Source organism: Castor canadensis, chromosome 5 (genome assembly GCF_047511655.1).
Source record: "Castor canadensis chromosome 5, mCasCan1.hap1v2, whole genome shotgun sequence".
NCBI classification, from domain to species: domain Eukaryota; kingdom Metazoa; phylum Chordata; class Mammalia; order Rodentia; family Castoridae; genus Castor; species Castor canadensis.
The window spans coordinates 180970129-180998102 of NC_133390.1; the positions used below are offsets into that span (position 1 = coordinate 180970129).

At 56.0% G+C, this 27974-nt stretch overlaps 1 protein-coding gene across 3 annotated transcripts; it reads left to right on the top strand.

Moving 5' to 3' along the window:
- Nucleotides 1–81: 81 nt before the first annotated feature.
- Nucleotides 82–27974, top strand: Slco4a1 (solute carrier organic anion transporter family member 4A1). 3 transcript variants are annotated; one of them, XR_012448342.1, is made up of 13 exons: nt 82–167; nt 9615–10500; nt 11944–12034; nt 13529–13650; nt 14067–14178; nt 17470–17624; nt 18675–18870; nt 19758–19923; nt 20028–20200; nt 20469–20533; nt 20919–21067; nt 22661–23425; nt 25704–27974. XR_012448342.1 is itself a non-coding variant. In XM_074075086.1 (12 exons), the coding sequence occupies exons 1-12, from the start codon at nt 93–95 to the stop codon at nt 22802–22804; spliced, it is 2334 nt and encodes a 777-aa protein (XP_073931187.1). In that variant the 5' UTR covers nt 82–92; the 3' UTR covers nt 22805–23453. The 3 variants fall into 3 exon arrangements, 2 of the variants coding, with proteins under 2 accessions (XP_073931187.1, XP_073931188.1); XM_074075086.1 differs by lacking the exon at nt 25704–27974 and having other exon boundaries at nt 22661–23453; XM_074075087.1 differs by lacking the exons at nt 20469–20533; nt 20919–21067; nt 22661–23425; nt 25704–27974 and having other exon boundaries at nt 20174–20461.

The following is a 27974-nucleotide window of genomic DNA, read 5'->3' on the forward strand; positions in this document are numbered from 1 at the left end:
CGCTGTCAGCTCGGGGCCGGCCCCGCCCGGACGGAGCTTCCATTGGCCGCCGTGATGAGGCGGTGCCTCGGGGGCGGGGCCGGCCCCGAAGGATGAATGAAGCTGGAGTGGGCAGCGCGCAGCGCCCAGAGCACGCAGCGCCTCGCTGCCACTCGGTCCTACAGAAGGTGAGTGCGCTGGGGCTGGCGCCAACATGGGACGCCGTCCAGGTGCGCGGGTTCCGGCCTGCTGACGTCAAGAACCCGGCAGGTGTCCGCCGGGGCCAGGCAGGAGCCAAGTAGAGCGGGGCCGCGCCGGGGTGGCGCAGTGTGGGATGCCTGGCGGGCGGCAGGCCTGGGCATCAGCCACGCGCCCAGGGTCCTCCGCGGAGGGAGGACAGGATCGAGGGGAATCGGATGCGAAATTCGTTCCTTGTCGCTACCAGCTCCCCAGGCAGGAAGCCCCGGGTCTCGAGAAGGCGGGAGGAGGGGGAAGAGAACCCCTCCTGCGGCATTGCGTAAAGGAAGATGGGAGATGGTTGGTGTTGGAGATGGGGTGCATGGAGCCGGTAGCGCGGGCAAAAGTGGCCCCGGGCGCACGCAGGCGCAGGCCCCGCTGGTCTGCTGGGGAACAGATGCCTGCCTGGGGCTTCAGGGTGGCAACGGTCACCCACGTGCGGCGGATGCTGCTGCTGAGTCAAGGAGGAAATCGTCAGGCATAGAAGTTTGTCGGGGGCGGCGGGCTTTGTCCCAGAAGGGGAGCGCGGGCAGGATGGTTCCTACCGCTGGGCGTCCTGGCTCCCCCAGTGGGCGCATCTGGCGCGGGAGGATGCAAAAGAGGGTCCGGGCCGCCCCCGTGGCCCGGTGCTCACTCTTGGCTTCGAATCTGGAAACCCTGGCAGACCCCGGGGCTTAAACCTCCACGAGAGGCTGGCTCAGGCATCGTCAGGTCAGCAAAGTGGGGAGTGGAGGGTCTGGACCCCCCTGGCGCTGTTTGCTGGCCTCCCTCAGACCTGGCGGTGGGGAGACAAGGAGACTGGTCTGGAGACTCAAGAACTGCCGTAGTTTCTCACAACGTTGGAACCAGCTTTGCATCCCGCTCCTTCCTGAGCGTTTCATCAGAAACGCTCTGGAGAGCCTGGTGCAGAAAGGTTTTATTCTCTGCAGCCCAGGCCATGTGGATGTCAGAGGAGAAAGCAGCTGGATTTTTGTGGGGTCATTTATAAATCTTTTTTGGTGGGTCTGGTGTTTGAACTCTAGGCAGGTGCTCTACTTGAACTACAACCCAACTCTTTTTAGCTTTAGCTATTTTTTTCAGACAGGGTCTCATGGTTTCTTAACATCCCTGACCTGGATCTTAATCCTCTTACTTAAACCTATCTCATAGATGGGATCACTGGCATGACCTCTACACCCAGCTTTTTTATTGAGATGGGATCTCACTAACTTTTCACATGGGCTTTGCTGGCTTTGTGTGGAGAGCTGTGGGCATGGTCTCACTAATCCTTCCAAAAGCCCCATTGCATGGAGGAGCAGACTGAGACACCAGGAAGTTCCATGGTCTGCCCTCTGCCCAGAATGGCACAGCTGGAGGTGAGGGAGGTTTGTGTCTTGTTTGCCCAGCTCCTGGTTTAGGCACTCTCCAATCAAGGAGGCAGGGGAAACCCAGATCTGAAGCAGAGCAGTTACAGGGATGGGCTGTCTGGTTGGGATGGGCTGTGAAAACAGGACACAGGAAGAAGGGTGTCTCTGGACATTCTATGTGTTGCAAAGGGGGACAAGGACAGGGACCCCTTGGTCGGGCCCTAGTGCTGCCAAGGACCAGCTCGTCCTGCCAAGGACCAGCTCATCCTGACTGCCCTGTAGTGGAGCCTCCTGCTTTTCCATCTGGCAAGGCCAGCAGGTACTGCCTGAAAAATTCTTTCAGGCTACTTCCCTTGGGTGGATCACTGGGCGTGGCCCCTGAAGCAGGTGCTGGGCAAGTCCCAACCAGATCCCTCCCACCACTGTGAAGGGGCAGGGCAGGAAGAACAGGGTGGTGTGACTGGGGAGGGTGGGGGGGGGCTGGTCAATGACAGCTCTCATCAGCCTGGTTTGATGAACCCACGACTGTGGTGTGCGGTCCAGGTCTGTCTTACTCCAGATGTTTTCTCACCTCTTTGTGAAACCATAGTTAACTTATGCAGCTTAGTACTGTACTACAGTGTCCCTGACCTAGAAAACCCATTTCCCAGGTGGGTATCCTGAGCCTATATAATTTCACGGCTTTGTGATCTCATTAACTAACCACAAAGTCAGTTCCTGAACTCTGCAGGGGGTAGAATTTGAGCCCCAAAAGACTAATGCTGAGCCTGGGGCTCCTGGGCTGTATCCAGCAGGGTGTGGACACAGAGACCACAAAAATACTCCTTTCTGAGCCACATGACATTGTCCTCCAGAGTGGCAAAGAGCCTGATGTTGGTTTTTGGAAAGGGTCATAGGATAGTCCTCAGAATTTTGCCACCAGCTTTATTTGGAGACTACTGAGTGTGAGAACTGACAGTGGGGCATAGCCCTGGTCCTGACCGCTGTGAGCAACTGCACCGCCCTCCCCCTGCCCACACACACCTGGCGGGATCGTGCCCCTCCAGTAGGACTCAGTGGAGCCTGGAGACCCTGTTGTCGGGGAGGGGAAATGAGCCTTGCTGCCCTCATGCTTGGGCCTGGATCATGTCCTCTCCCCTGTGTTACTGCAGAGGCAGCAGCAAGGCCAGGGCAGGACAGCCTAGTCTGGGGACTTCCTCCCCTTCTGCTGCCCATGCTCAGCCCACAGCCTGCCGTTCTCAGATGCTGGGGCTTTTGGCTTCCTCCGACACCCCTCATTTCCCCTGGGCAGCCGCGGCATAGCCTTCTTCCCTCCAGCATTACACAGAATTAGAATCTTGGACACATTTCTGGAGGAGGGCGGACAGCTTTTGAAACCACATGCCTTTTGTAAAAGCCACTCACAGAGTGTCCCAGAAACCAGGGACCAAGTGCAGGGTGAGGCTTGCTGCTGCTGGCAGGATGTTCCTTCTTGGCACTAGATCTGCTGCAGACTCTGAGTGCTGGAGGGCCTCCAGCATGTCCTTTCTCCCCACACCATCCAGGCTCCATCTGAGCATTCCTGTCAAACCCCAGGCTTTGCCTTTTCTTAAGGATGCTTGGATCCAGCAAGCTTTGGGGTACCCAGAGCCTGGCCTCTCAGACCCAAGCCACAGATAGCACTTGGGATGGGCTGAGCTGAGTATGGCATTCCCAGCTTCTCTCTTGCTTGGGGATCCTGGATTTGGTCCTTGGGGTCTAAGCCACCCCCAGATCCTGTGGGTATGAAATTTGGACCTGTGAATCCAAGAAGCCACCTGGAGGCAGTGGCCCATCTGGACAGAGCCTGATAAAATCCATGGGGGCTAAAACAGTGCCGCCCCCTACAGGAAACCTGGGTTATGACATGATTTCTGTGGTTTCTCACCAATAGCAAGTGGAGCAACAGGAACCAGGTGCAAGGGCACAGTGAACTGCTTTGTGGGAACCCACTCAGGGACCCAGGGGTGCCCAGCCTTAGGGCTGCACATCAGTGGCTCCCAGGCTGATTGTGGAGAGGGGCTAGGCCTTGTTGCAGTGGGGAAACTGAGGCTCAGAAAGGCCCATGACCTGTTAGAGGAGGGAGCATATACCTGCTTCTCCAATCTGCCTTGAATGCAGGGGAGGAAGAGGAAATGCACAAACCTCCCCTCCCAGGTTCTCAGGTGGAGCCAGGGTAGAAGTCGGGGTCCAGGTTGACAACAGAGCTCTATAGGGGACAGGTCATTCTGGAGCCAGCTCTGGTGCCCCACACCCAGGCTCCATGTCAGTCATTGGCTCCATGCAAAGCAGCTGGCTTCCTGCACCACACCTGTGTGTGGTTACCAGGTGTGCCAACCGGGCTGTGCCAAGAGCTGTGGTGCACACCAGGTCCTGCCTCCAGTGCCTGTGCTGTTAGTACTTCTGAGCCTCATCTTGAAGTGAAAGCACCCCTTCACTCACGAGTCAGAGGGGATGAATTTAAGAGGCAGAGAAGAGAGGCTGGCTCTGAGCCTGGGAAGTGAGGGGACAATGCCCCAGGGAGCCAGCTGCAGGTCACCTAGTTGTTGCTGATGGCCTCAGAACAGCTGGGTGCTGTGAGGGGAGAACTTGGCTTTGCCCCCTCAGTCTCCTGGTTGGAGCCAGAAAGGGGAAAGATGAAATGGCGGCACCTAGGAACCAGGTCTAAAAGTGTCCTACGGAAGGGGCATAGCTGGCCTCGCCTAGCTCTAGGCCTCCATAATGTCCTGGACATCCTGCATCCTGCATGGATTTTGGCAGGCAGGGAGTGAGGGAAAATCAAGAGGGTTAAGTATTGCTCTTGGAAACCCCCTGTTCTTTCATCTGCTGTGTGAGTAAAGGCCTGGCCTTGGGGACAGCCCCCAGCTAGGAACTGAGTAAATGGATAGATGACCAAGGAAGTAAGTCAGCAGAGAGAAATATGCAAATGTGCAAACCAAGGCCCCACCTTTCAAGGCTGGGCTGCGGAAGCCCACTCACAGGGGCAGGGCCAGGACTGCTGACTTCAGGGCAATCAGTGGTCCTTGAAGGAGGCTCACTGCTGGATTCTTCCCTCAAAGCACTGACCAGATGTACTGGGCACATGCAGAGATAAGTCAATGCCTGTGCCTTTAAGAAGTGTGGGGGTTCTGAGGGGATCTATGGTCACCAGTGGAGGGGTAGGGTATAGACACGCATGCATGTGCTGAGGTTCCTAGTGGCTCCATACCTACAACAGAGCACACATTACAATATCCTCAGCTAATCCTTTTGGCCTAATCTCAGGGAGCTCTTCCTGCCCTGCTGGGCTGTCTGGAGCCTGCAGGGCAGGCTGGGAGAAACTCCAGTTAAAAGTGGGATTTCAGCTGTGCCTCCATAGACTAGGAGGCTCTGCATGGGCCTCTCCCTGCCTCAGATGTTCTCCCTCTCGGTGAAAGCAGCTGTGCCACAGGGAGAGGAGGGAGCCCAGAGGTGAGCAGGTGTCCCAGGACACAAAGGCTGGGGAGGGCCACAGTAAGGGCTCCAGGCTGGGCACAGGGCCGGTTCTGCTCTGGGGGCCCTTTCAACCACAGATCATGTGGCTGGAGTCCAGTATGGGAGCATGGGAGTGGGTGAGGAGGGTTAGGAGGTTGGTAATGGACCTGCCCACCTTCCAAAATGGGCTGAACTTCAGTGGTCTTGTTGGGGAAAGCCCCATGCTCCATGCTTCTTGCCCCACCAGCTCTCCACAACCTGGGCTCTTCTGATTTTTAGCCATGGGCAGCCAGTTATTACGGACTTCCCAGGTGGCCTGTGAGCTCCTCATGAATGGGATCATATCTTGGGGGGTTCCCTGAACCCCAGTGTCCAGTAAAGGCCCCACACACAGCAGGTGTTGGTGGTTGAACCAGAGAACTAAGATGACCTTGAATGAGCCAGGGTTCTCCAGAGAAGCACCGCGGGCAGGATAAGTAGGAAGGGATCTTTTGGAAGGAACTGGCTCACGTGAATATGAAGGCCAACGAGTCCCGAGTTTGCAGAGGTCCAGGAGAGCAGTGGTGCCTGGCCTGAAGAGCTGTGCTTTGGTGACTCCAAAGGCAGGAAAGGCACATGTACAGCTCAGAAGCCAGGCATAAGGGACTCCCAGTGCCTCCACCTTCCTTCTCTAGTCACCCTGAGGAACTAAGTGAGGCCCACCTACGTGTGGGAGGGATCAGTGCAGCTGGGCCTTGTGAGCTGGATCTTGGCTGCTGGCGGGAGCTGGGCAGCCCTCCCATGGATGGGGTGCAGGCTGCCCTGCCCTACAGTTTCTCCCTGGTCTCTCACATACTCTCCTCCTCTGCCATGTGGTTGCACCCTGCTCCCCGCCAGTCTTGGCTGCCTTCCAGCATCAGCCCGGCCTGTGACTCAGGTCCCCATGAGAAGCACTGGTGCCTCAGCTTACCTGCGTGTGGCCTCATCAGCAGGTATTGTCCCTCTGTGCTGACCATCCTGTCCATGCAGCCGGCTTTGCTGTAAGGGAGAGTCATGGGGTCCCTGAGCCCTTTGCAAGAGGCAGGTCTTTGAATTGTGGGTGTGCTGTCTTGAAAGGATGAGTTTGTGCAGAAGTAGCCATTTCCTTGCTGGGGCAGAGGCTGAGTACAGATTGTGTTATAGGTTAGCAGCCCAGGAAGCTGGAACCTTTTTGTTAAAACAATTCCAAGTGGAGAAAAAGACAAAGGCACTTGTGTGCATGTGTACATACCCTTGTACATGCTCACACCTCCACACACCCAGGGGCACATGTGGCCCCAGTGATCAAAGTGCAGTGGGCAGCCTGTCCTCCTTGTGCCCAGCTGTAGCATGGTGTCCTCAGAGCGGCCAGGAGCTTTTCTAGGTTGTCCATCATGTCAGCCTGGCTTAGTTGCAGAATCTTATCCCTGGCTGGCCTACATGGGCAGGTGGCATACATCGGAAGGTTTCCTAGTTAGTATTTAAAATAGGATTTTAAATTGCTGACTTAAATGTAGGAGATGAGTCTAATTTTAGATTGAGCTTCATGTTTTTATGTCAGGGCTTCCAGTTCAGGGGATGTAAGCATGAGCTTGGAGCTGTGAACACCTACAGTGGTGTCCATCAGTGGTGGCTTTTGTTTTCAAGTAAGAAGTCATTTTGTTTCTTTATGACCATTGCTAGTGAAAACGCTAGGCAGTTTGGCTTCTTCTTGTCCTCTGTGTTCCCCCCAGTGACTGATCCCAAGGCCAGGGCTGAGCGAGCACAGTGGCTGGGAGTTGGGCACAGTGGAAATGAGGCAACCCAAGGCCTGGCCTGGAGACTGTTGTGTCAGTACCCCAAGTTTTGAAGCTGTCATGTGATGCAACCATCCCTGTCACCCCACTCTGTCCTGCCAGCTCCTGTGTGTCCCTCTTCTGTCCTGTTCCATGTAGATTGAGCACACCCGTTGAATGTGCTTGCTGGATGTCAGCTCCAGACGACAGGCTTTGCTGCCAGTCTGCTGATCTGCTCTGTGCCCGTGGATGTGGATCGAGCTTGGTTCCTCTAGGAAACTGGTGTCGTTCCCACAACACTCAAATTGCCCCTTAGGCTTTCTTCTCTTTTTCTGATACCACACTTCTCAGACCTGAGCCTGGACACCAGCTTGCAGAACGTCAGTGTTGGTACTAAAAATAAAACCTGGTCACGGTCATGGGTGTCTGAACAGGCCCCAGGAATGACTGCAAGGGGATTTCTGTCTTCATGGCCTCTGGGCCCTAACAGTACCAGTTTCCAAAGTCTATGGGGCTGTGGGTTGGTCCAGTTCTTCAAAAGATAGCTATCAAAAGATAGCTATGAGGCACTTGCAGGGGCCGTACAGCCAGAATTTATGGGTTGGGTCCTAATTGCTGCTGGCCAGCTCTGGCACTGGACGAATCATTCCAGGTTCCTGTACCCATGAGAACCACGGCACAGTTGGTGCTCTGTGTTAACATTCCACCTGAACTCCACCTGTCAATGGCTTCTTCAAAACTTGCCGTGCTTCTCTCCCATTCTGTGTGTGTCCCCCCCACCCCCCCACCCCACCGAGCAGCGGCCTGGCTATGCACCTGCTGCCTCATGGTGCTCTGTGAGACAGGCATGTTGAGGGGGCCAGGCATTGGTGGCTATGACAGAAGACTGGGAGCTCCCAGCCTCGGGCTTAGTCGGCAGGGGTGGGGATTAATGTGCAGTCCTGGGGAGGGGTGAGGGGAGCCAGGCTGTCAGGTCTCTCCAGACATAGAAAAAGCACCGCTTGGTTGGCCCTGCATCAAGTCCCACCATGGGCTCTGGGTCCTCATCTCCCTGAGCTGGTCTCCAGTGTGTCTATGATCACAGTGTAAAGTCATCCCTTTTTTTAAAATCAAAAGCCATCTGCTGTCCCCAAGTGCTGGAGTTATGCTTGTCAGCAAAGGCCCATCCTGGGACTGATCCCGCAGAAGAGCCTGTGTCCTCTCCTGACCCCACAGCCACACCCACTGTGTTCACTGAGTATTTGTTGGCTGAGCACCAGCTCTGGCCCTCTAGGGCCCTCTGACCCTGTCCAGGGTAGTCACCTCCTGGGTTCTGGAAGCTCAGATAACAACTCTTCATCACCTTGGGAGTGGCATGGGATGCCAGGGGTCCCGAGGAGGCTGTGGTGAAGACCTCCAGACTGGGCTAGATGGCAGAATTGTGTGGCCTCCCAGCGCTGGAGGTCAGAGTCCAGGATTGAGGTGTCGCCACCAGGATTGATCCTCTGAATCTGTGAGGGGAACCTCTCTCCTTAACTTGTAGGTGTTGTCATGTCTTCACAGTGGTCTCCCTTTAACTGTGCCTGGGTCCACATTTTTCTTCTACAAGGACTCCAGACAGGGTGGCTCAGGGGCCATGTGACAACCTCATTTAATCCTGCTGTGAAGTCCCGCCTCCACACATCACATTCTGAGGTGGGGTAGGACTCTAGCACATCTTTTGGGGCACAGTTCAGCCCATCACAGAAGGCACTGGATGGGAGCTCCTTGAGATCTGTTTGCAGGGGAGACTGCACTCCAGGTGAGGTGGCCAAGCACACCTAGGAACATTTTCCCTCACAGCACTTTGGGCCGGAGCTATTTCTGGTGGGAAACCAGTTCTTGGCCTGATAAGATACAGCCACCTGTACTTGTGGGAAGCCTTGGGGCATGGAAGGACCAGGGACCTGGCAATAGTCACCTCCCCTTCTAAAAATAGTGTGGGAACATGTTTGAGGAGCCTGCCAAGCCCAAGATACAGGGATTGCTCAGCAAGGCTGGGCTCCTCCTGGCCAGTGGGTAGCTTGTGTGACAGGACCCAGCCCTTCAGAGAGCCAGAAGGACAGAGTTGGTGCATCTGTCTGCCTGTCACCTGATCACAGAGCTGAGGGAGACTTGTTTTATTTAGTGTTTTAAAAAATCCACCTTGGTAACAAATGCAGCTGCCATAGAACAAATGAGACCTTGGTGATGGGTCTGTCCCCAGTGTGGATGGCATCAGGAGGCTTATTTCCTGGTCCTCATTCCCTGCACCCTTCAAGTGCAAGGTAAGCATTTTCTTACCAGAGGGCACAGGAGCCACCATGGTGACTGGTTGTTAGGGAAGAATCAGGTTAGGTCGATATTCACTGATGGCTTCCAGTTGGGTCTATCAGGGCATTTCACCTGCAGATGGCAGAAAACTGATCACGTGGGCAGAGCAAAGCTGAGCAGGTCAGGGTGACCCAGGAGTTCCCTCAGGCCCAACTCAGGCCTGTGGTGTCTCAGCTCCAATCTCTGTGCTTGATGGTGTCTGTCCAGCAGCTCTGCCCCTGTACCCACACATCTGAAGAGACCATTCCTTCCAATGAATCTGTTGGAATAGAGTCTCTATGACCAGGCCAGAGTGAGGCCCACCCGCAGCAGGACTGGCCAGGGTGAGATGCCCAAGTACAGCTCTGGTTGAACACCACCCTGCATTTGAGGAGGGACTGGCCAGGAAAGGCTGACCCAGTGAGAGGCTGTTTTGGAGCGTTCATGCCAGGAAAGAGGTGTACTAACAGATATAACTAACCAGAAGTTCTTCCTGCAGGATAAAAGGGGTGGCTGGAATTCGTCACAGCCACTTCTGCTGTGCTCCTCTCTTGCTGTGCTGCTGAAACCCTCTCCACAAGGCCCGGAGATGCCTCAACATGTCACAGGAGACAAGCACTTCCTCTCTGTGCCTCGGCTCCTCTTCCACGGCGAGCCCTCGGCCACTGAAAATGGGTGTGACCACAGCCCGCCTGGCAGCAGGGCATCCCCGACCTCCCTGCACTGTGTTGACCACACACCCCTGGACTCTTGCAGCCGACCCCTATGTGAGCCACAGTTCGAGAAGGGCAGTGGCCCGTTGACCCATGAGGTGCAGTTCTTGGCAGGACCTCCAAGTGCACTGTGTGGCTGGCGGACCTTTGCCCCCCAGTGCCTGCAGGTCTTCAACACGCCCAAGGGCTTCCTGTTCTTCTTGTGCGTGGCCTCATTCCTGCAGGGCATGACGGTCAATGGCTTCATTAACACTGTCATCACCTCCATCGAGAGGCGCTTCGACCTGCACAGCTACCAGAGTGGGCTCATCGCCAGCTCCTATGACATTGCTGCCTGCCTCTGCCTCACCTTTGTCAGCTACTTTGGGGGCAACGGGCATAAGCCACGCTGGCTAGGCTGGGGTGTCCTGATCCTGGGTGCCGGCTCCCTGGTGTTCGCGCTGCCTCACTTCATTGCTGGCCATTATGAGGTGGAGATGGACGAGGAGGTGGGGACATGCTCGGCCAACCAGAGCGTGGTGTGCTCGGACAGGGCCTCGGGCCTCTCTAACTACCAGCTGGTCTTCATGCTGGGCCAGTTCCTGCATGGCATGGGTGCCACACCCCTCTACACGCTGGGGGTCACCTACCTAGATGAGAACGTCAAGTCCAGCTACTCGCCCATCTATATCGGTGAGTGGGTGGGTGGGCAGGTGGGTGTGAGCAGACAGATATGTCGTTACAGAGTGACAAGGGCCGCCATTGAGCTGGTACCTGTTGGGAGCCTGGGACCCTGGGTTTTCATGTGTATCCCACATTCGTGTGGCCCCCAAATGCTCCTACCTGACATGGCAGGCCAGCTGTGGTTTCACCTGAGCACCAAAGGACACAGGTGATGCTGCCCTCTGTATGAAGCTCCATGCGGTGCCAGGAACCTTAGCATAGCCCCCACTCTGGTGTGCCCCTCATGGGATCCAGCAGCCCCAAGTCCTCAGGTAAGGGTGAGGGTCTGCTGAGCCTGCACAGAAGCTCCTGTGTACCTGGGAGAGAGTTCTGTGTGCAGACAAGTAAGAAGGGACAGAGCCTCTGACCACTCGTCTCCCTGTGAACCCCATGTCTACTCCACAGTGAGAGGAACAGAAGAGGAGAACTCAGGAGAGAGCTAAGACTTCGAGACAAAGGCACAAAATAGCTCATATGTCCTTCACTGTTGGCTACAATCTGTGCAAGACCCCTCCTCCCCACCCCCGCCCCGGGCCCCTTGCATGGGACAGTAAGGAGAGGTCCCCACGGGTCTCGCAGGCCCTGCTGTCTCACTTCAGGGGCCTTAGCCTCATGCTTTGCCCACCTGTGCCCACTTTCCCACATCCTTCCAAGCATGGCTTGGCTCTCTCTGGCAGAGCAGCTTAGGTAGGGTCACATTCTGGGGTCAGACTTGTGGATGCAACCTTAGCCTTGGTCTCCTAGCAGTCACCATCCTGGGGGCTGAGGGGCCTAGGGATCACATCACTCCAGCAAGGGGACACCCCCTAAGACAGCCTTCCAAATCCCAGTGCAGGGGGCACAAGTTAGACTGGACAGGGGTGCAGGGCCTCCTGGGCCCTCTGCTCCTCCTATGTCAGGCTGTGTTGCTGTGTAGACGTAGACACTGCACACACCCTAAGAATGGGGCTGCAGGTCCCCCTTCCTCGGGACAGGTTCTAAGCAATGTCCAAGTCCCTTTTGGTGACATTTTGTGTGTGTGTGTGTGTGTGTGGGTCTGGGGTTTGAACCCAGGGCTTCATACCCACAAAGCAGGTGCACTACTGCCTGAGCTACACCTCCAGTCCATTTTGCTCTGGTTATTTTGGAGATGGGGGTCTCAAGAACTATTTGCCTAGGCTGGCTTTGAACTCCAATCCTCCTGATTTTAGCCTCCCAAGTAGCTATAATTACAGGCATGAGTCACCAGCACCTGGCCATTTGGCAACAGTTTTTAAAGTTGTTGAGATGGGATCCCAGACCCAGCACAGCTGCATGGGCAGACCCTGACCGGAAGGGTCTACAGTGGAGCTGGGGGGGGGGCACAGACACGTGGGTGACAGCTTCTCTTAGGAGGCCTGGGGTGGACGCCGTGTGCCTCTGCTTGCCTTTCAGCTGTCTTCTACACAGCCGCCATCCTTGGCCCAGCGGCTGGCTACCTGATTGGAGGCGCCATGCTGAATGTATACACAGAAGTGGGCCGACGGTGAGTGACCTGGGCTTGTCCACCTGCCTGCCTCAGTGCCCGGGGCCCTGCAGTTCCCAAGAAGTGGTTCTCATACAGCAGCAGTAGTGCTGGCTAGAGCAGGAAGTCCCTGACTTGGGGTACTTGGCCTTGGGGTGGGGGACTTGGGTCTGTGGGTAGCTTTGGGAGCCTGGCTAGGGGAAGGGGGCAGGGCAGAGGGACGGCAGGGCCAGGACCAAGTGCTTCAAAGCCCTGTCTGAGGTTTCTCTCACATGCTCCACTTGAACTGACAGTGCCTTTCTGCTGCCAGGCTGAGACTTTTTGTGTCTTCCATTTCCTTTTGTTTGTGATTGCTAGTTTTGTAAATGTAAGTAGGAGTGTGAGAAAGAAAAAGGGAAGGAGGGACAAAGAGCTTGAGATGCAGAGAAACAGAAACAGATAGGGACACAGAGAGACAGAGACAATAGAGAGGGAGGGAGGGAGAGACAGAGGGAAGGAGGGAAGGAAGAATGGAAGTTGGCCTTGCTGGCTGGCAGGGATGTGCTGGTGGCTCTGCCCCTTGTCCTGCATGCAGAGGGCCGGCTCTCGTTAAGTTTTCCTGACTGCCGGCCATATCTTGGGCACCACTACATCTTGAGACTCTCTCTGCAGATGGCGCTCCCGTCTCTGCCTTCTCCCAAAAGCCACTTCTAGCCCTGGGTTGATAATATGGGGTCAAGTGTGCACGCTCTGAGGAGGTAGGTTGGGGCTGGTGTCCTTGATTCTGGACGCTTCGCTTGCTCTCCGCACCCCCTTGGGCACATGGGGTGGGGGAAGCAGAGCGCGTTCCCAGCTCTGGGGGCAGCTGTAGCTTTTCCCTGTTAGAACAGAGCAGGAGTCTGCACTGCCACCTGGCTGCTGGCCTGGCCTGACTGGGCATCCTTGCATCACCCTCTCCCTCTTTGTGTTCTTCTTGGTCCTGTTGACCTCAACCCTTTCTCCTTCTCTTCCCTGGATGACCACCTGGAAGCCCAGAGCCTGGTGGGCCTCTCCCTTCCCCATGACTCTTTTCCCTTCTGACCTCAGAATTCACTCCTGCACAGATTGCAGTCACAGGCCTAAAGTTCCCTCTGTGGGGTGCTCAGTGAATGCCAGCTGAGGCCTCTATCTCCAAGGTCCATGGCCCTGGGAATGCCATCTGTCCCTTGCACTGTTGTGTACAGGGACACCTGCTGTTGTTTGAAGAGCCTCCCCCTCCCAGGCCCTGGCCCTGCCAAGGTCTCAGTCATAGAAGGGGCCGGGGCCACAGGCAGCCTCTCCAGGACCCCAAGAGGGGTCCACATGTGGAACATGCTGTGCCGGGGAATGTCTGAGTCAGGGGCCTTGCCCCAGTCTGCAGGAAGGCACACCCTGGAGGCCACAGTACCATGGGGTCTCTGGTGTGCAGAGAGACCCTGAGGTCTGCCCTGCCTGTATGTTACTGGGAAGGACATGGGTAAGCTGATGATGACTGAAGGCCACTACCTCTTTGGACAGGACAGAGCTGACCACTGAGAGCCCGCTCTGGGTTGGTGCCTGGTGGATTGGCTTCCTGGGCGCTGGGACCGTGGCCTTCCTCATCGCCATCCCCATCCTCGGCTACCCCCGGCAGCTGCCAGGTGAGTCCCTCACACCAGCAGGACATGCCTTTTCCTGCCCTGTCCCCTTCCTTCTCCTGGTCAGTCTTGGGTTTTAATGCCTATTGAAAGGAAAGATGTTTTGGACAGGGCAAGCGTGGTCATCCCTGTGCTGCTGTCCCCATCCTGGGCCTCCCTGCCACCCCCACTCTGGGCCAGGCAACAGCTTGTCACACCAGGGCAGCCCCTTCACCCTCCCTCCCACTGGTCCCGTGTGGCCCTCTGCAACCCATCACAAGGCGTGTCCCCATTCAGTTTCTGGCCCCACTCTCTCTGCCCTCGGACTGCAGTCCTGCAAGCATGTCAGATGTTCCAGGCCTGGGAGGGAGGGGCGCTGGCCCCCCGTGAGACTTTGCCTCTCTAGTAATGGAGACTACCTACTGACTTTGTCTCTCCAGGGTCCCAGCGCTATGTGGTCATGAGAGTAGCTGAAACTCACCAGTTAAAAGACCAAAGCCACAAAGTGGTGAGCAACCCAGCCTTTGGGAAAACTGTCAGAGATCTGCCCCTGTAAGTACTTAGCTGGGTCTCTTATGGCCCCAGTCCCTCCGGGGTCTCAGGGTGCACCCACACCTCACCTGAGAGATTGGAGGACCTCTAAAATCCAGCAAAAGAACAGGGGGTAACAGAGAGCCCCTGGGCTGTGGGTTACATGGCAGGGCCCAGCCACTCCCAGCAGTACCTATGGCCCACCAGCAAGTTTCCCCAGGTCCCTGTGCCCTAAGGGTCCCCAGGGAAGCTGCCGAAGACCCAGAGACCCTCCTCAAGAGCCCCCTGATCAGCCCCACTCTTGCTCTTTCATTATACATCATCCACGTGTTCACTGTTGGAGGTTCCACCTGGTTCTGTACAGTTCTGTCTTGTTGGTCCTCCTCCCACCCTCCTCTCTCACTGCCTATTCTCCTTCTCCCAAGGGAATTGTTCCCTGTGTCTTTCCTCTGTCCCCCTCTTTCTGGTACCCATGATTTGGCCTGGCCTTGTCTTCGTGCACTGCAGGACAGGCCCTGAGCTGCTGGGGTCTTAGAGAGACAGGAGCCTGCGGGCCCTGGTATCTAGCATCCTGTCCTAACAGAAGCACATACTCCATGAGGCTTTCCACAGGGTTGGGGAGGTGGCCCTTTGTGGTCACCACCCAAGTCCTCAGCCTTTGGGGCCCATTGTGGCACCTTTGTGATCTTAAGGATGGCGGCATCTCCCTTGCCTTATGTTGGTGATAAGGATGAGTCCTCTATGTGTCCTCAACACAGGGAAGATGAGGGTTCATGGGTGTCCCCTCCCCCCAGGAAGTCCCAAACTGTCCACCGTGGAAAGGAGCAGTGCTGGTGTGCTGAAGGCAGGGGTGAAAGGTCTCCATTATGGCTTTGCGCTTCCATGTCCATTCCTGCTGGGCCACTGGGAGAGCAGGAGCTCCCCACTGAGGGGGGCAGACACTGCACGGCCAAGTTCGCCAGGCCCGTCTTGGCCAGGGTTGTTGGCTTTTCTTCCCCAGGGCAGCTTGCCCTCCCCACCCCAGCACCAGAGCTGCTCAGAGTTGAAGGGTGGATGTGTGCCCTTGTCCCAAAGAGGACCTGGGACACCTGGACCTCCCACGAGGAGCAAGCAGCAAGAGGTTTATGTCCAGGGTTAGTTCTCTAAACCAGTTGCTGATAGTAAGCAAATTCTGGAGCACATGCCCCCAAAGTCACTGCTAGTTCTCTGGGCACATTCAACTCAAGAGTCTCAGCCGAACAACCTGTAAGCCAGGGTTGAGAGAAGTCTACATTCCATGTTGCAGAGTCACCCTCTCCCAATAGCCAAGCAGCCCGAAGCCTAGCAGGTCTGGGCAACGACTCAGGAAGGGACCACCCCAGGGCAGAGCCCGCCCCTGGCAAACCTTCACATAGGACCTGCAAGGAGGGGCCAGTGCCCTAAGCCCACTGGACCCCAGCCCAACCAGTTAGGATTTCTTCCACATTCCCACCTTTCCTTTATGAAGACGTGGGAACCAAGGAATTGACCAGAAAGAAAGGCTTTTTCACCCCTATGTTGAAATTAAATATTGAGGGAAGTTTGTCACTTCGAATCAGTATAGAAACACAAAGGGACCCGTGAGTGTCAGTCTGATGCCCCAGTGACCTCTCCAAATTGTAGGTGTCCTTCACCGGCAGGGCTCCAGGGCTGATCACAGCTACGCTGACCGCTCCTGCTTCTGTCTGAATGCAGTTTATTTTTGTCCTGTATCCTTAGAATATGCCGAGCACTTGAGTGCCGAGATGCTCAGCTCTGCCTTGAAGGCGCTCAGGTCTAGCTCTGGCAGGAAGGAGAGTGTCGCTCTCCGCTGGGGAGGATGAACGGCAGGGTTGTGGAGACCAGGACTCTGGCATAGGAGGTAAAGGCACACACCAGCGCCCCTGCTTCTCCCCCTGAAACCTTCCTAGCTGGAGGTGCAGGAGAACCGCCTGATGCAGCACCAAATGTGTAAGCAAAGGGCGTTTTGAGCTCCTTCAGATTAGGTGAACCTTTGCCCTGGATTTCAAAAAGTTGCTTTATTGTTGGTGGAAGTGAGAGTGAGTCTGTTGTGCTGTGCGCTGTGAGGCAGGCTTCAGGGAAAGCCCTGAGCTCTGTCATGTGTCCTCCTGACTCAGACAGGGAGATAGCTGTGCCTGCCCTCGCCTGCACCTGCTCTAGGTGACACAGCTGGTAAAACAAGCCCCTGGGGAGACTGGATGTGCCCCATCTGGCCATCTCCCCCTCCTTCCCCCCAGGGCCAAGCTGGTGGCTGCAACTTGTGTGTTTCCATTCTAGGCTCTGCTCCGTCGCTCCACTCCCAAGGGTGTTCTTTTTCTGCCATTCCGCCTCTTTAATAACCCTTTTGCATCTTACTGTTCAAACCCCACAGTCAGAATCCAGCACTGCAGCCCTACAACCCCTGAGAAGACTAGGGTCTGACCCCGCAGACAGTGGGTGCCCTCAGAGCTGCTGTGCTCAGCCTCATGGGCTGACACGGTAGAGGTCTGTGCCCTGCTCCACTCTGGCCACTATGATGGCCCTGGGAAAACAAGTTGGGGTGTCTCCTTACGGTAAAGCTGTAGCCATACTGGCACCTTTCACAACCCAGATCAGATACCAGACGGAGGTAGAGCCAGGCTGAGGGGGAGGCGCATGAGCACCAGTTCTCTGTTCCCAGGAGGGCCCTAGGCCAGGTTCCCCATGGAATTAGCAGCAGGCTGAATCCAACCACAGGCCCTGGCATCACCCCCAGGGGCCACTGACCCCAAGTACAGGCCAGGAAAAGCTGGAGAGCTGGCCAAGCCCTCACCCAGGACTCCTTGAAGGGCCCAGTCCCAAATCTGAGAGACCCCCTCTCCCCACCTCTCAGGGCTGGTGGTTGAGAGACCTCAGTATCTTATCAATCCTCCTCCCCTGTCCAGAGGCCCATCCACCCTGGATTTAGTGATTGCTGCCTTCCCAGCCGTTTTCAGGTCCCTCTACTGGTTGTCACCAGAGGTGATTAGACAGTGGTCTGGGTCACTTGGGGTCCCTCCCCATGCTGGCCTCTTCTGTAATCAGTTTTGGCAGCTTCCAGGACCAGTGGCCAGAGGCTCAGACTAGGGCTGTCAGTTGTCTACCTGCCAAGCCCAGCCTCACACATATCCTCATGGTGCCTCTGGAACAGATGTGGGTGCCTGCACTTGCTGTACCCCATTCTACTGCCCTCAGGACCAGGGCCCTGTGTGCTCAGGGAGAGGGGATGACCTTGGCAAGGGGGATCTGATCCACTCTGACCCTCTGCTCTCTGTTCTTTCCTTCCCCCACATCCAGCTCCATCTGGCTCCTCCTAAGGAACCCCACGTTCATCCTGCTCTGCCTGGCGGGGGCCACCGAGGCCACGCTTATTGCAGGCATGTCCACGTTTGGTCCCAAGTTCCTTGAGGCCCAGTTCAGCCTGAGCGCCTCGGAGGCCGCCACCTTGTTTGGTAAGAAGACTGAATCTTGGGGTGCTCTGTAGAGAGGACTGTGCCAACCATGGTCCTGCACATGGATAGCATAAGGGCAGGGCTGCCCCACCTGTCCACCACCCATGTCACTTCAGCCACCATGTTACAGAAAGGGTTTGGGACTGGCTGTCCCCGTGAGCTGGGTGGTCTACGGTATCCCAGTGCCTTGTGGAATTTATGGCTGGAGCCCCTGCCTAGTGGGACTCTGGCCAGAGGAAAGTCAGCAGCCTTCCGGGGTCTACAAGGGCAGGTGCTGCCCCTGACCCCTGCTCTGCTGGTGCTTATGCTGCCCTGTGCCAAGGGAGCAGCCCAGCTGGCTGGCTGATGCATACTTGATAGGTGCCAGGTGTGTGAGTCAGTGTCAGGTTCAGCATGGGGCATTGACCAGCGTGGGGACCATTGGTGGTAGCCACCCTGCAGGTCCCATTGCCTGGGTGAGGAAAGGGCATCAGATTTGGAACCTCCACCCTCCCCAGACACCCACCCTCAACTGGCCTCTCTGGCTGACCCCACATGCACAGACCCTCACCCACGACCACTCCCTCCCTTCCTCGTGGCCCCTCTCTTTCACCAATGACCTCCTCCATCTTCTACCTCCAGAGCAGGCCTCCTCTGTCAGTAAGCCTCAGGTCACTGAGGCTTTCAGGTTGCCTTCATGTCCTCTTGAGGGAGCCCACCACAGTCACCCCTGCTTAGCTGTCAGCATGGGGGCCATGTTCTCACCACCCCAATTTCACATCAAATAGCTTCAGGTTTTCCCAGTCACCTCCGTCACGGTTGGTCTTCAGGGACTCAGTAGGGCCAAGGGAGCTGGGAGGACCCTGGCTCCCTACAGCTTCATCCATGGTCTCTGGGGCTCCTCCCTGCAGCCCCTGGATGGAGGCTCCCACAGTGGCTCTGCCGGAGCGGTGGCTAAGAGCTCAAGCTTGGTGTTGAGTGCTGCCTGTGCCAGGGATTGGTCTCTCTGGGCCTCAGTTTCCCTGTCCATAAAGTATGGCTTCCTGGCCCTCACTGAGTACTCCTCCCTAGGGTACCTGGTGGTGCCAGCGGGCGGTGGTGGCACGCTCCTGGGTGGCTTCCTCGTGAACAGATTCAAGCTCCGTGGTTCTGGAGTCATCCGGTTCTGCCTGCTCTGCACCTTGATCAGCCTGCTTTCCTTCTTCGTCTTCCTCACGCACTGCCCCAACGTGCCCATGGCAGGTGTGACAGCCAGCTACCACGGGAGGTGAGGCTGGGGGAGGGAACTGGCACTGAGTAGGGTCGTGTTCTGGTCCTTATCAGCAGGGAGGACCCGGAAGGGTATCTGCACATGCCTGTGTGACATGGCTCCACGTCAGTCCTTCAGAAACTCCTGGCTCAGTCACCTCTGCCACCAGGGAGGGTCACATCTCTCTCTGGGCCTCAGTCTTCTCTATAAATGGGATAGCAGTAGCCCCAGCTCACAGAGTCTTTGTATCGATGTGAAGCATGGCTGGGCATCAGCTCCCCTGTGTCCCTAGGTGGTGCGAACATGGGGCGGCGGGGTGTGGGGGAGCTGACCATGTGGCAGTTGGGGAGGGTCAGACATGCACAAGCAACCTGTACCCTGGCCCAGACCCAAGGAACACTCGTGCCCACGCTGTGTGGCACTGGGAAGTCCTGGGGCATCTACAATGAACACTGTTAGTAGAAAAGAGGAAGGAGTGGGGCAATGGGTACAGTGTGCCCCACTTGGAGGGAGAAAGAGGGAGGTGTGCGTGTTTCATCACTGGTGTGCACGTGCGATTGACTGCAGCACCCAGCCTGTGCTGGGAACAGGGCTGGGCCGCAGGGTGTCGGCACCTGGCACTCTTCCTGATTGTGCCTTTGGGACCATGTGGATATGTCACCATCCAAAATTAGGAAAAGCAAACCAAACACACCACACGCCTGCACGTGAGGAGGGACAGTATGGGGCTGAACTCACACTGGCCTGAAAATGAGAAACCACTGATGTGCTTATGGAGCTAGGGTGGGTGGCACAAACGTGGCAAGTTTCTGGCCTGAATGTCAGCAGTGGGGATGGCAGAGACACATCTGTCCTGGGCACCGCCTGGCCCTGACTTCACCCCCCAGGGCTCCTCTCTCCCTCAGCCTCCAGCCCGAAGGCCACCTGAACCTGACCGCCCCCTGCAATGCCGCCTGTGACTGCCGACCTGAGCACTACAGCCCTGTGTGCGGCTCAGACGGCACCATGTACTACTCCCCCTGCCATGCCGGGTGCCCTGCGGCCACCGGGAGGGGCCCAGGCGGCCAGAAGGTGAGTGTGGTCTCCCACCCCCGCCCTGGTTGGGACCCCCCCCGCCCCCCCCTCCGGGAAGCCCTGTGTTCCTCCTGTGATCAGCGCTGTGTTGGGCTCCCCAGGTGTACCGAGACTGTAGCTGTGTCTCTTCGAATGTTTCCTCTGGTTTGGGCCATGCTGCCACAGGGAAATGCACCTCAGCCTGTCAGAGAAAGCCCCTCCTTCTGGTTCTCGTGTTCGTTGTAATTATCTTTACATTCCTCAGCAGCATTCCTGCGCTGACCGCGACCCTACGGTAAGCCAGCTCTCACGCGCCTTCTCTTGCAGTACCAGCAGGTGGCGCTCCCACCCTGACGTGTGCTGGGGGACACCAGGCCTGGGCAGCCAGCCTGTCGCTGGTGGCAGCAAACAGCTGACTATCTCTGACCTCTGGCGAGTTGCTTGTCACCTGGGGAGGTGGTGATGTGGCCTGGGGCTTGGCCAGGGCTCTTGCTGGCCTGGGGGAGTGACTCAGCATGCACCCACGCTTTCCCCGGTGCTTACACTGATGTTTTCCACTGCAGGTGTGTCTGTGACCGGCAGAGGTCCTTTGCGCTGGGAATCCAGTGGATCCTAGTTAGAACTCTAGGTACTGTGCCGCATGAGAAAGCCAGTTCTACAGACTGGTTCCCTGTCAAGGAACCCAAGGGTGTCCTCTCACCAAGTCCAGTGCATCCCAGCACCAGGCTGTGCCTTCCTGGGAAAGGCTCTATTCCCTAGCTGTCCACTAGAGGGGCCCATTGTCCTTTATTTGCCCAGAGGATTGCTTTCCATGAACAAAGGCTCTCTCCTGGGAGATCATGGGGACTCCCAACCCCAGTGCCCAGACCCCAGAGAAAGGGTCACCTAAGTCTCTGACCCCCGAATATCAATGGCCAGTGATGCCTTGCTGAGAGCGCACGTGTTCTGGGTCTTCCCTGCCACCAACCCTGCCTACCCCACATCCAGGACCCTGAGTGAGCCTCTCTCTGCAGGCAGCATCCCAGGACCCATCGCCTTTGGCTGGGTGATCGACAAGGCCTGCCTGCTGTGGCAGGACCAGTGCGGCCAGCAGGGCTCCTGCTTCGTGTACCAGAACACGGCCATGAGCCAGTACATGCTCACTGCAGGACTCATATACAAGGTGAGGCAGAGCATGGCTTCTTCTCCAGCTCCCCAGGGCTGTAGGATGCTCCATGCATCAGACCGCAGCACAGGGATGCACCGGAGGTTTGGGTTGCAAGGGGAAATCCTTCTCCCCATCCTTGTGAGGGTATGATCTGGAACGGGGAGCCGTGGGTCAGCAGGCCCTGGCCCTGTGGCAAGCCTCTGCCGCACCCAGGGTGGCAGCCCAGGCGTTGAGAACAGCGCAACCTCCCCAAGCCTGCTGGCTCTGGGTGACTGAAGACCTTGAGAGATTAAAAATGGAGCTCTCTGGGCAGGAACCACTACCTGCTGGGGCTGGTCGGCTGGGTGGCACATGTGCAATGTCACTCTTCCTGCACGTATTGTGTGCGTGAAGTCCTCCATGGTTCTCAGCCAGACCCTCCTCCTCTCAGTTTTTAAGAGGAATTCCCTGTTGTAACTCTTGGCTTGGGTTGTATGGGGGAAACATGTGTTTATCCTCTGAATGCCTACTGGAGTATAAAATGTAAAACCTTTCACACAAAACCAGCTGGGATCCCCTGGCCCAAGCCTCTTCCTCAGAGATGGAGCTCAGCCCCCATGTAGAGACCAGAGTGCAACTCCTCTGGGATTAGCATAAAGACTGCCATGTGTGAGAACGGATGGGAATGGCGTCCTCTCTGGAGAAGAGAAGGGGGAAGTAGAGACAAGCTGTTCTCTTCTTTCTCCTGAGTTGGGTGCCATGCTGGGCCCAGAGGGTGGGCTTCAAAAGCACTTGCATGGGTGTTAATTTTAGAAGCAGATGCAGAAAGGCTCCCTAAATACCCGAGATGATGGAATATAGCCTCCACCCAAGGCAGTGGTGCCCCAGAAAACAGCAGGGCTCAGCCTTGGGTACACATACCTGTGCTCCCCATTCAGTGAGGCCACATGTGTGCTCAGAGCGTATCGCTGAGGCCTGTGGCGATAGCTGCCTCATTCCTGACGCCCAACGGTCAGTGTAGACACAGGTTGCCAGCACAGAAACTGAGGCTCAGGTTGAGAAAGGCCCTTGAATGCACTGGGTCTGCCTATCTGTGGGGCAGAGGGCTGCCAGTCCTGTGTGGGGTTTCTGTGCCTTCCTAACACCATGCACAGGAGAGCCTGAAGCAGCAGAAGTTTCAGGCTCTGGTTTCAGCCAGGTCCCTTCCTTTGGGGTAAGGGAGAGTGAGTCTCTGCTTTGTCCGTCTTCCCCTCTGCACCTCTTGCGTCAGTCTCTTCTCTTGTTAGGACGCTCTGGAAATAAGGTGGCCCTAAATCCAGAGTGACCTCATCTTAAGATCCTTACTTAGTCTACAAATGCCCTGTTTCCTTTCACAGGTGCCTGAGGCTAAGGCTGGCACATGTCCTTTGGGGGACACTGGTCAGTCTGACAGACCTGTCACCTCACCCTCTGCTCTGCCTTTAGCCAATGGCAGTTTCACTCCCTCTCAAAGTATTGGTGTCCATACAAGGGACTGCTATGCGGGGAGTGTGTCCTGTTGGTCGGGTTCAGGGGACCTGTGTGGAAGCCGCAGGCCGTGACACAGGGGCTCCCAGGTGGACAAGGCCCAGCAACCTTCTGTCTCCTCAGATGCTGGGGTTCCTCTTCTTTGCTACTGCCTGTTTCCTGTACAAGCCCGCTCCGGGGTCCTCAGACGGCATGGACGCTTCCCTGCCCAGCCAGTCCTCGGCCTCCGCCAACCCCACAGACCTGCAGCTCCAGAGCAGCGTCTGACCCCCCCAGCTGGGGGGCGCGACACCCCCTGGGAACAGAACTGTGCGCTGCCCACTCCATCCAGCTTCTCTCAGAAGAGCTGACCCCTCTCCACTGCCCAGCGCTACGGACCCATGGAAACGCTGGATTCTGGAACATGTGGGGCCACCCCAAACTTGTGACTGAGCAAGAGACTTGGGAGCCCGTAGGAGAAAAGGCTCAAGGAACACCCGAAAAGATAGGCCCTTCCTTTCTCAGTCTGGAGGGACTCCAGGGGCCACTGCGTCTTGTGTGCTGCCACCACCTGGCCCTGACTTCTTCTAGTGTGACTCCTGATAGAACATGAAGCCTGTGGGGACAGGCCCTGGGTGTGAGACCCTGTATAGGCCCCTGCCTGACCTGTTGTGACCTGCTCTCTTCTGTCCCTGGAGCCAGGCAGCCTCCACCTGGATGGGAACAACTTGTGTGTCTGTGGACCCACATTTGGCATAAAAATGTGCTTGTGGAATTTGTCTTCTACCTGGTCACGTGGTGTCCATCAAGGTCAGCTCCAGTCAGGGAGCTGAACGGGCACCGAGAGGGCACCAAACGGTCAGCCGCTGGACAGTATGAGTTTCTGTGTCCTTGGTTAAGTGTGCATATGTAAGTATATTTTAATATTTAAAGCATATGTCTTTGTGCACTGTGTTTTATTTCTGTGAATTTGCAGTTTGGTGGTTCTGCCCCTTTTGTCTTGTGGGTTTCTGTGGTGGCAGGCTGTCCCTGGGGTTGACTCTGCCCACAGTCCTCCAGCACAGCATCCCTCCCCTCCCGCCCCTCCCCTCGTGAGCGAGAGCAAAACAGCAATCAGCTCCCAGGCTCTGCTCCTGGCCCTGCCGGATGGGCCTCAGTGATGACCTGGCTCCTGCCTCCCCCACTTCGTGAACAACCCAGGCTTCATCAGGGCCCACGATGGAATGGCCGTGGGTGTTGGAGAAGCCTGGGGCCGTGGGCAGCAGCAGCTCATCCCAGCGGGGCAGAGACAGTAGCTGTGAGGTCCTGTCCTCCAAGCTGATGACAGCGTGAGCACAGTTCTGACAGCAAGTGTGTCTGAGGAACTGCAGATGCCAGGGCTCTGGCAGGCTGGGCAACTGGCAGAGGAGGGGTCATTTGAGCTGAGACCTGAGGAGGGACCAAACATGCTGGTTAAAACAGCAAAGGTCCTAGGGCAGGAACAGGCAAAAAGGCCCAAGCAGAAGATGAGGGTGGGCACTGTCTGTCCTTTACAAAGTGTGTCACCCACTTTCTTCCTAAGTGCTCCTCATCACTTCTGTGCATTGTGGGATGACTCCTTGTATCACAGCACAAAGGATCAGAGAACAGAGGCTCCCTAACTTAATGGCACCCTCAGGGGAGAAACCAGGCCACAGGAGTCATAATCACTGGGGCACAGTTAGAGACCTGGGGTCAGAGGGGACACAAGTTGGAGCCAGATTGCCCTCTAGGGCTATGGTGAAGAAGGTTCACATTCATGACCAACGCCCGGGCACTGCTTCCCTGTGCTCCCCCACTGCCAGCTCCCACTTTGACGCTGGCTAACCTGAGGCAAAAGAAATAAAAGGAAATACACAAGTATACACACGGGGGGCCGGAGGAGTGGCTCAAGTGGTAGCAGACCTGCCTAGCAAGCACGAGGCCCTGAGTTCAACCCCCAGGACTGTTAAAAAAAAAAGTACACACACAAGAATTTTGTTTTTTATTCATATGTGCATACAAGGCTTGGGTCATTTCTCCCCCCTGCCCCCACCCCCTCCCTTACCACCCACTCCGCCCCCTCCTTCTCCCACCCTCAATACCCAGCAGAAACTATTTTGCCCTTATCTCTAATTTTGTTGTAGAGAGAGTATAAGCAATAATAGGAAGGAACAAGGGTTTTGCTGGTTGAGATAAGGATAGCTATACAGGGCATTGACTCACATTAATTTCCTGTGCGTGGGTGTTACCTCCTAGGTTAATTCTTTTTGATCTAACCTTTTCCCTAGTTCCTGGTCCCCTTTTCCTATTGGCCTCAGTTGCTTTTAAGGTATCTGCTTTAGTTTCTCTGCGTTGAGGGCAACAAATGCTATCTAGTATTTTAGGTGTCTTACCTATCCTCACCCCTCCCTTGTGTGCTCTCGCTTTTATCTTGTGATCAAAGTCCAATCCCCTTGTTGTGTTTGCCCTTGATCTAATGTCCACATATGAGGGAGAACATACGATTTTTGGTCTTTTGGGCCAGGCTAACCTCACTCAGAATGATGTTCTCCCATTCCATCTATTTACCAGCAAATGATAACATTTCGTTCTTCTTCATGGCTGCATAAAATTCCATTGTGTATAGATACCACATTTTCTCAATCCATTCGTCAGTAGTGGGGCATCTTGGCTATTGCACACACAAGAATTTACATGAAATGTAAATACATAAAAGTTAAGTAGCTCATTTTTTTGGTTTACTCTTCCCTTGTCACCAATGAAGCTGAATGGCTGATGTGGACTGAATCGTGGCCCCCCCTAAATTCATATATGTGTAACAGGGTGGACCCAAGTCCCCTCCCCACACCAATGCAAGCAGGCACAGCAGTCTCTTCCCTCAGCTCCCGTGGGAGGCACATGTGAGCGGTGTGCTAGCCCCTCCACAAGTCAAGGCTGCCCCCTCCTCACCTGGGAGTGCCAGTGCCTGGGACAAAACAGTGACCAAGAAACAAACAGCCCCCTAGCTGTGCATGACAGTTGAGAATTGATTGAGCACCTACTGTGTGCCAACTCTGTGCTGGGTGAATATGGCAGTCAGGTGACACATCAGAGGGCAGCTTGGCCAGACAATTTCCCAGAGGGTGGGTGGAAGGTAGGGAAGGCAGGTCTTGTCTTGGAGACTGACCCACAGACTCTCCCCCACCAGGTCTCTCCCTGAGCTGGAGATGAACTCAACACCTTGAAGAAGCCATCCTCAGCCACTGCCTGCCTCTCAGATCCCTGGGCTTTCTTCTCTGTCCTTGGAAAGGGTCCATCAGGCCAGGCTTGGCTGGGCAGATTTTAAAGACCAGATTAATTGGGAGACACCGCACATGCATATGACTCCTGTCTACCTGCACAATTCAGTGGGTGCCTTTGCAGAGTTGAGTGACTGTGGTCAGTGAGAACATTTTCTCCACTCCACGAAGACACCCTGAGTCCCAGCCTCCAACGCCCCCGTCCACGGTCACTAGTCTGCACTGTATCTGTTGCTGCTGAGGACACCCCTGTCCCCGGCCCCAGACCTTGCAGCTGTGTGTGGTGCCCTCACCAAGCATGGTTTTCTGAGGTCTGTCTGAGAGCAGTCCTGCCCCACCCTGGCCGAGTGACTTTCCTTCCATGGACAGCCATATTGTGTTCATGGCCTCGTGGTGAGGAGAGGAGAAGCTCCTAGACTCCCAGACACTTCCGGCTGAGATCCAAATGCTCAGTTACCTGACCTTGGTGTTAGGACAGAGCCTCCCGCTTCCACTGTGACTCAGCCACACTGTGGAAGCTTCACAAAGCCCGTGAACTAGAGCTGGTTCCACCCCCCAGGCCCCTGCAGTAACCTTTCTGCCCCCGAGACCACCTTTCCCCTCCAGCTCTGAAGACAGTGTCCAGCCCCCATCTCAGCCTGACCCCAGCTCAGGTTAAACTCCCATCCAGCCTCGGGGCTCAGGCTTCCTCCAATGGTCCTGTCTAGGGAACCAGTGGGTCCTCCAGAAGGATGTGAAGCACCAGTCACACACAGACACGTGTCATTCACAGACACATATGTACAATGACACACACAGTGACAGAGATACTCATACACAGAGACACATGCACACACAGACACACAGAGACGTGTCATACACACAGAGATATATATCACACACACAGATACACACACCACACAGACATGTGCACAGAAATACATGCGTACAAACCTTCACTCTGGCAGATCAGGCCCAGTTGTGTCCACACTCCCCAGGTGACACCTGCTGCTGGTCACCCACTTGCAGAGGAGGACCAGCCCCTCAGAATTACAGAATAGCCTACTGTGTGCCCACTGTGTGGCTTGCCTTCCCACGTGCTGAAAAAATGCCCAAATGCTGTGCCTCGGGGCTCATTTGTAAGCCGCAGACATGGTCTTAAGACTGGCAGCCTCCTCTGTGGCCAAGACCTATCTGCTCTGCCATTTTATCCCTCCTAGTTGTCAGGTTCACAGCTCCTAAACCCATAGCCCTGAGGACCTGCCAGTTCAGGAACCATCAGTGGCTCCCTAGGGTCCTCACTCTGAAAGGATCCCGAGTCGTGAAGATGGAGAAACCCTTCCTGCAGGAACAAGCGCAGGTGAGCTGACCTTCCTCCCTACAGGCGGTGTGCACACACAGGTCAGCTGACCTTCCTCCCTGAAGGAAGTGTGCACAAGTGGGCTGGCCCTTCCTCCCTGTGCTGGCCTCCACCAGAACAGTACGGTCACACACATCCTCACCTCTGGGCACTGATCAGCTGCACTCATTGGCTGCATGACCTAAGACGAGCTGCTTGACTACTCTGTACCTTGGTTTCCCCTCCTGTAAAAGAAAAGAAAGTACCACCGCATCAGCCTTGGAAGGGTGGTTCCTCTTTTCTCTTCCCTGGACCAGGCTCTGAAGCCCATTTGGCCCTCAATGCTGGGGACTCAGCACTGCTCTTTATCAACCCCCTCCCACACTGAGGCACTGAGGGGCCCTGGGCCCCGGCCTCTGCCCCGCTTGCTGAGGGACACCTAAGTTCCCAGGTGCTTGTCAATGGTGCCAGGTGCTGCCTCATAGGCACCCTGATATCTTCTGTGTATTTGTAGCTGAGAGACTGATAGTCAAAGGTCCACTGGGGAAGGACATTCCCTGATGACAACGTCCCAGAAGTTCTGTCAGCCGGGGCGGGCGAGACTTACACTAAAAACTCACTGTTTATTTGAAATTCAAATTTGTCCTGTCCTTTCATCTGCTGGGCCTGGTCACCCTACCTGGGCTACCCTCATGGAGGGAGCGGCCTGGAGACCCCCAGCCTGGGGCCACCAGGGGCTGGAGAGTCCCCCTAGGAGAGCACTTGGCAATCACTCAACCCAAGGATGCGGAGATCAGGCCCAGGTGCTTCTTGAAGCATAGGTGTTGGGGGGAAGTGGAAAGGGGGAGGCTCAGGACTCAGA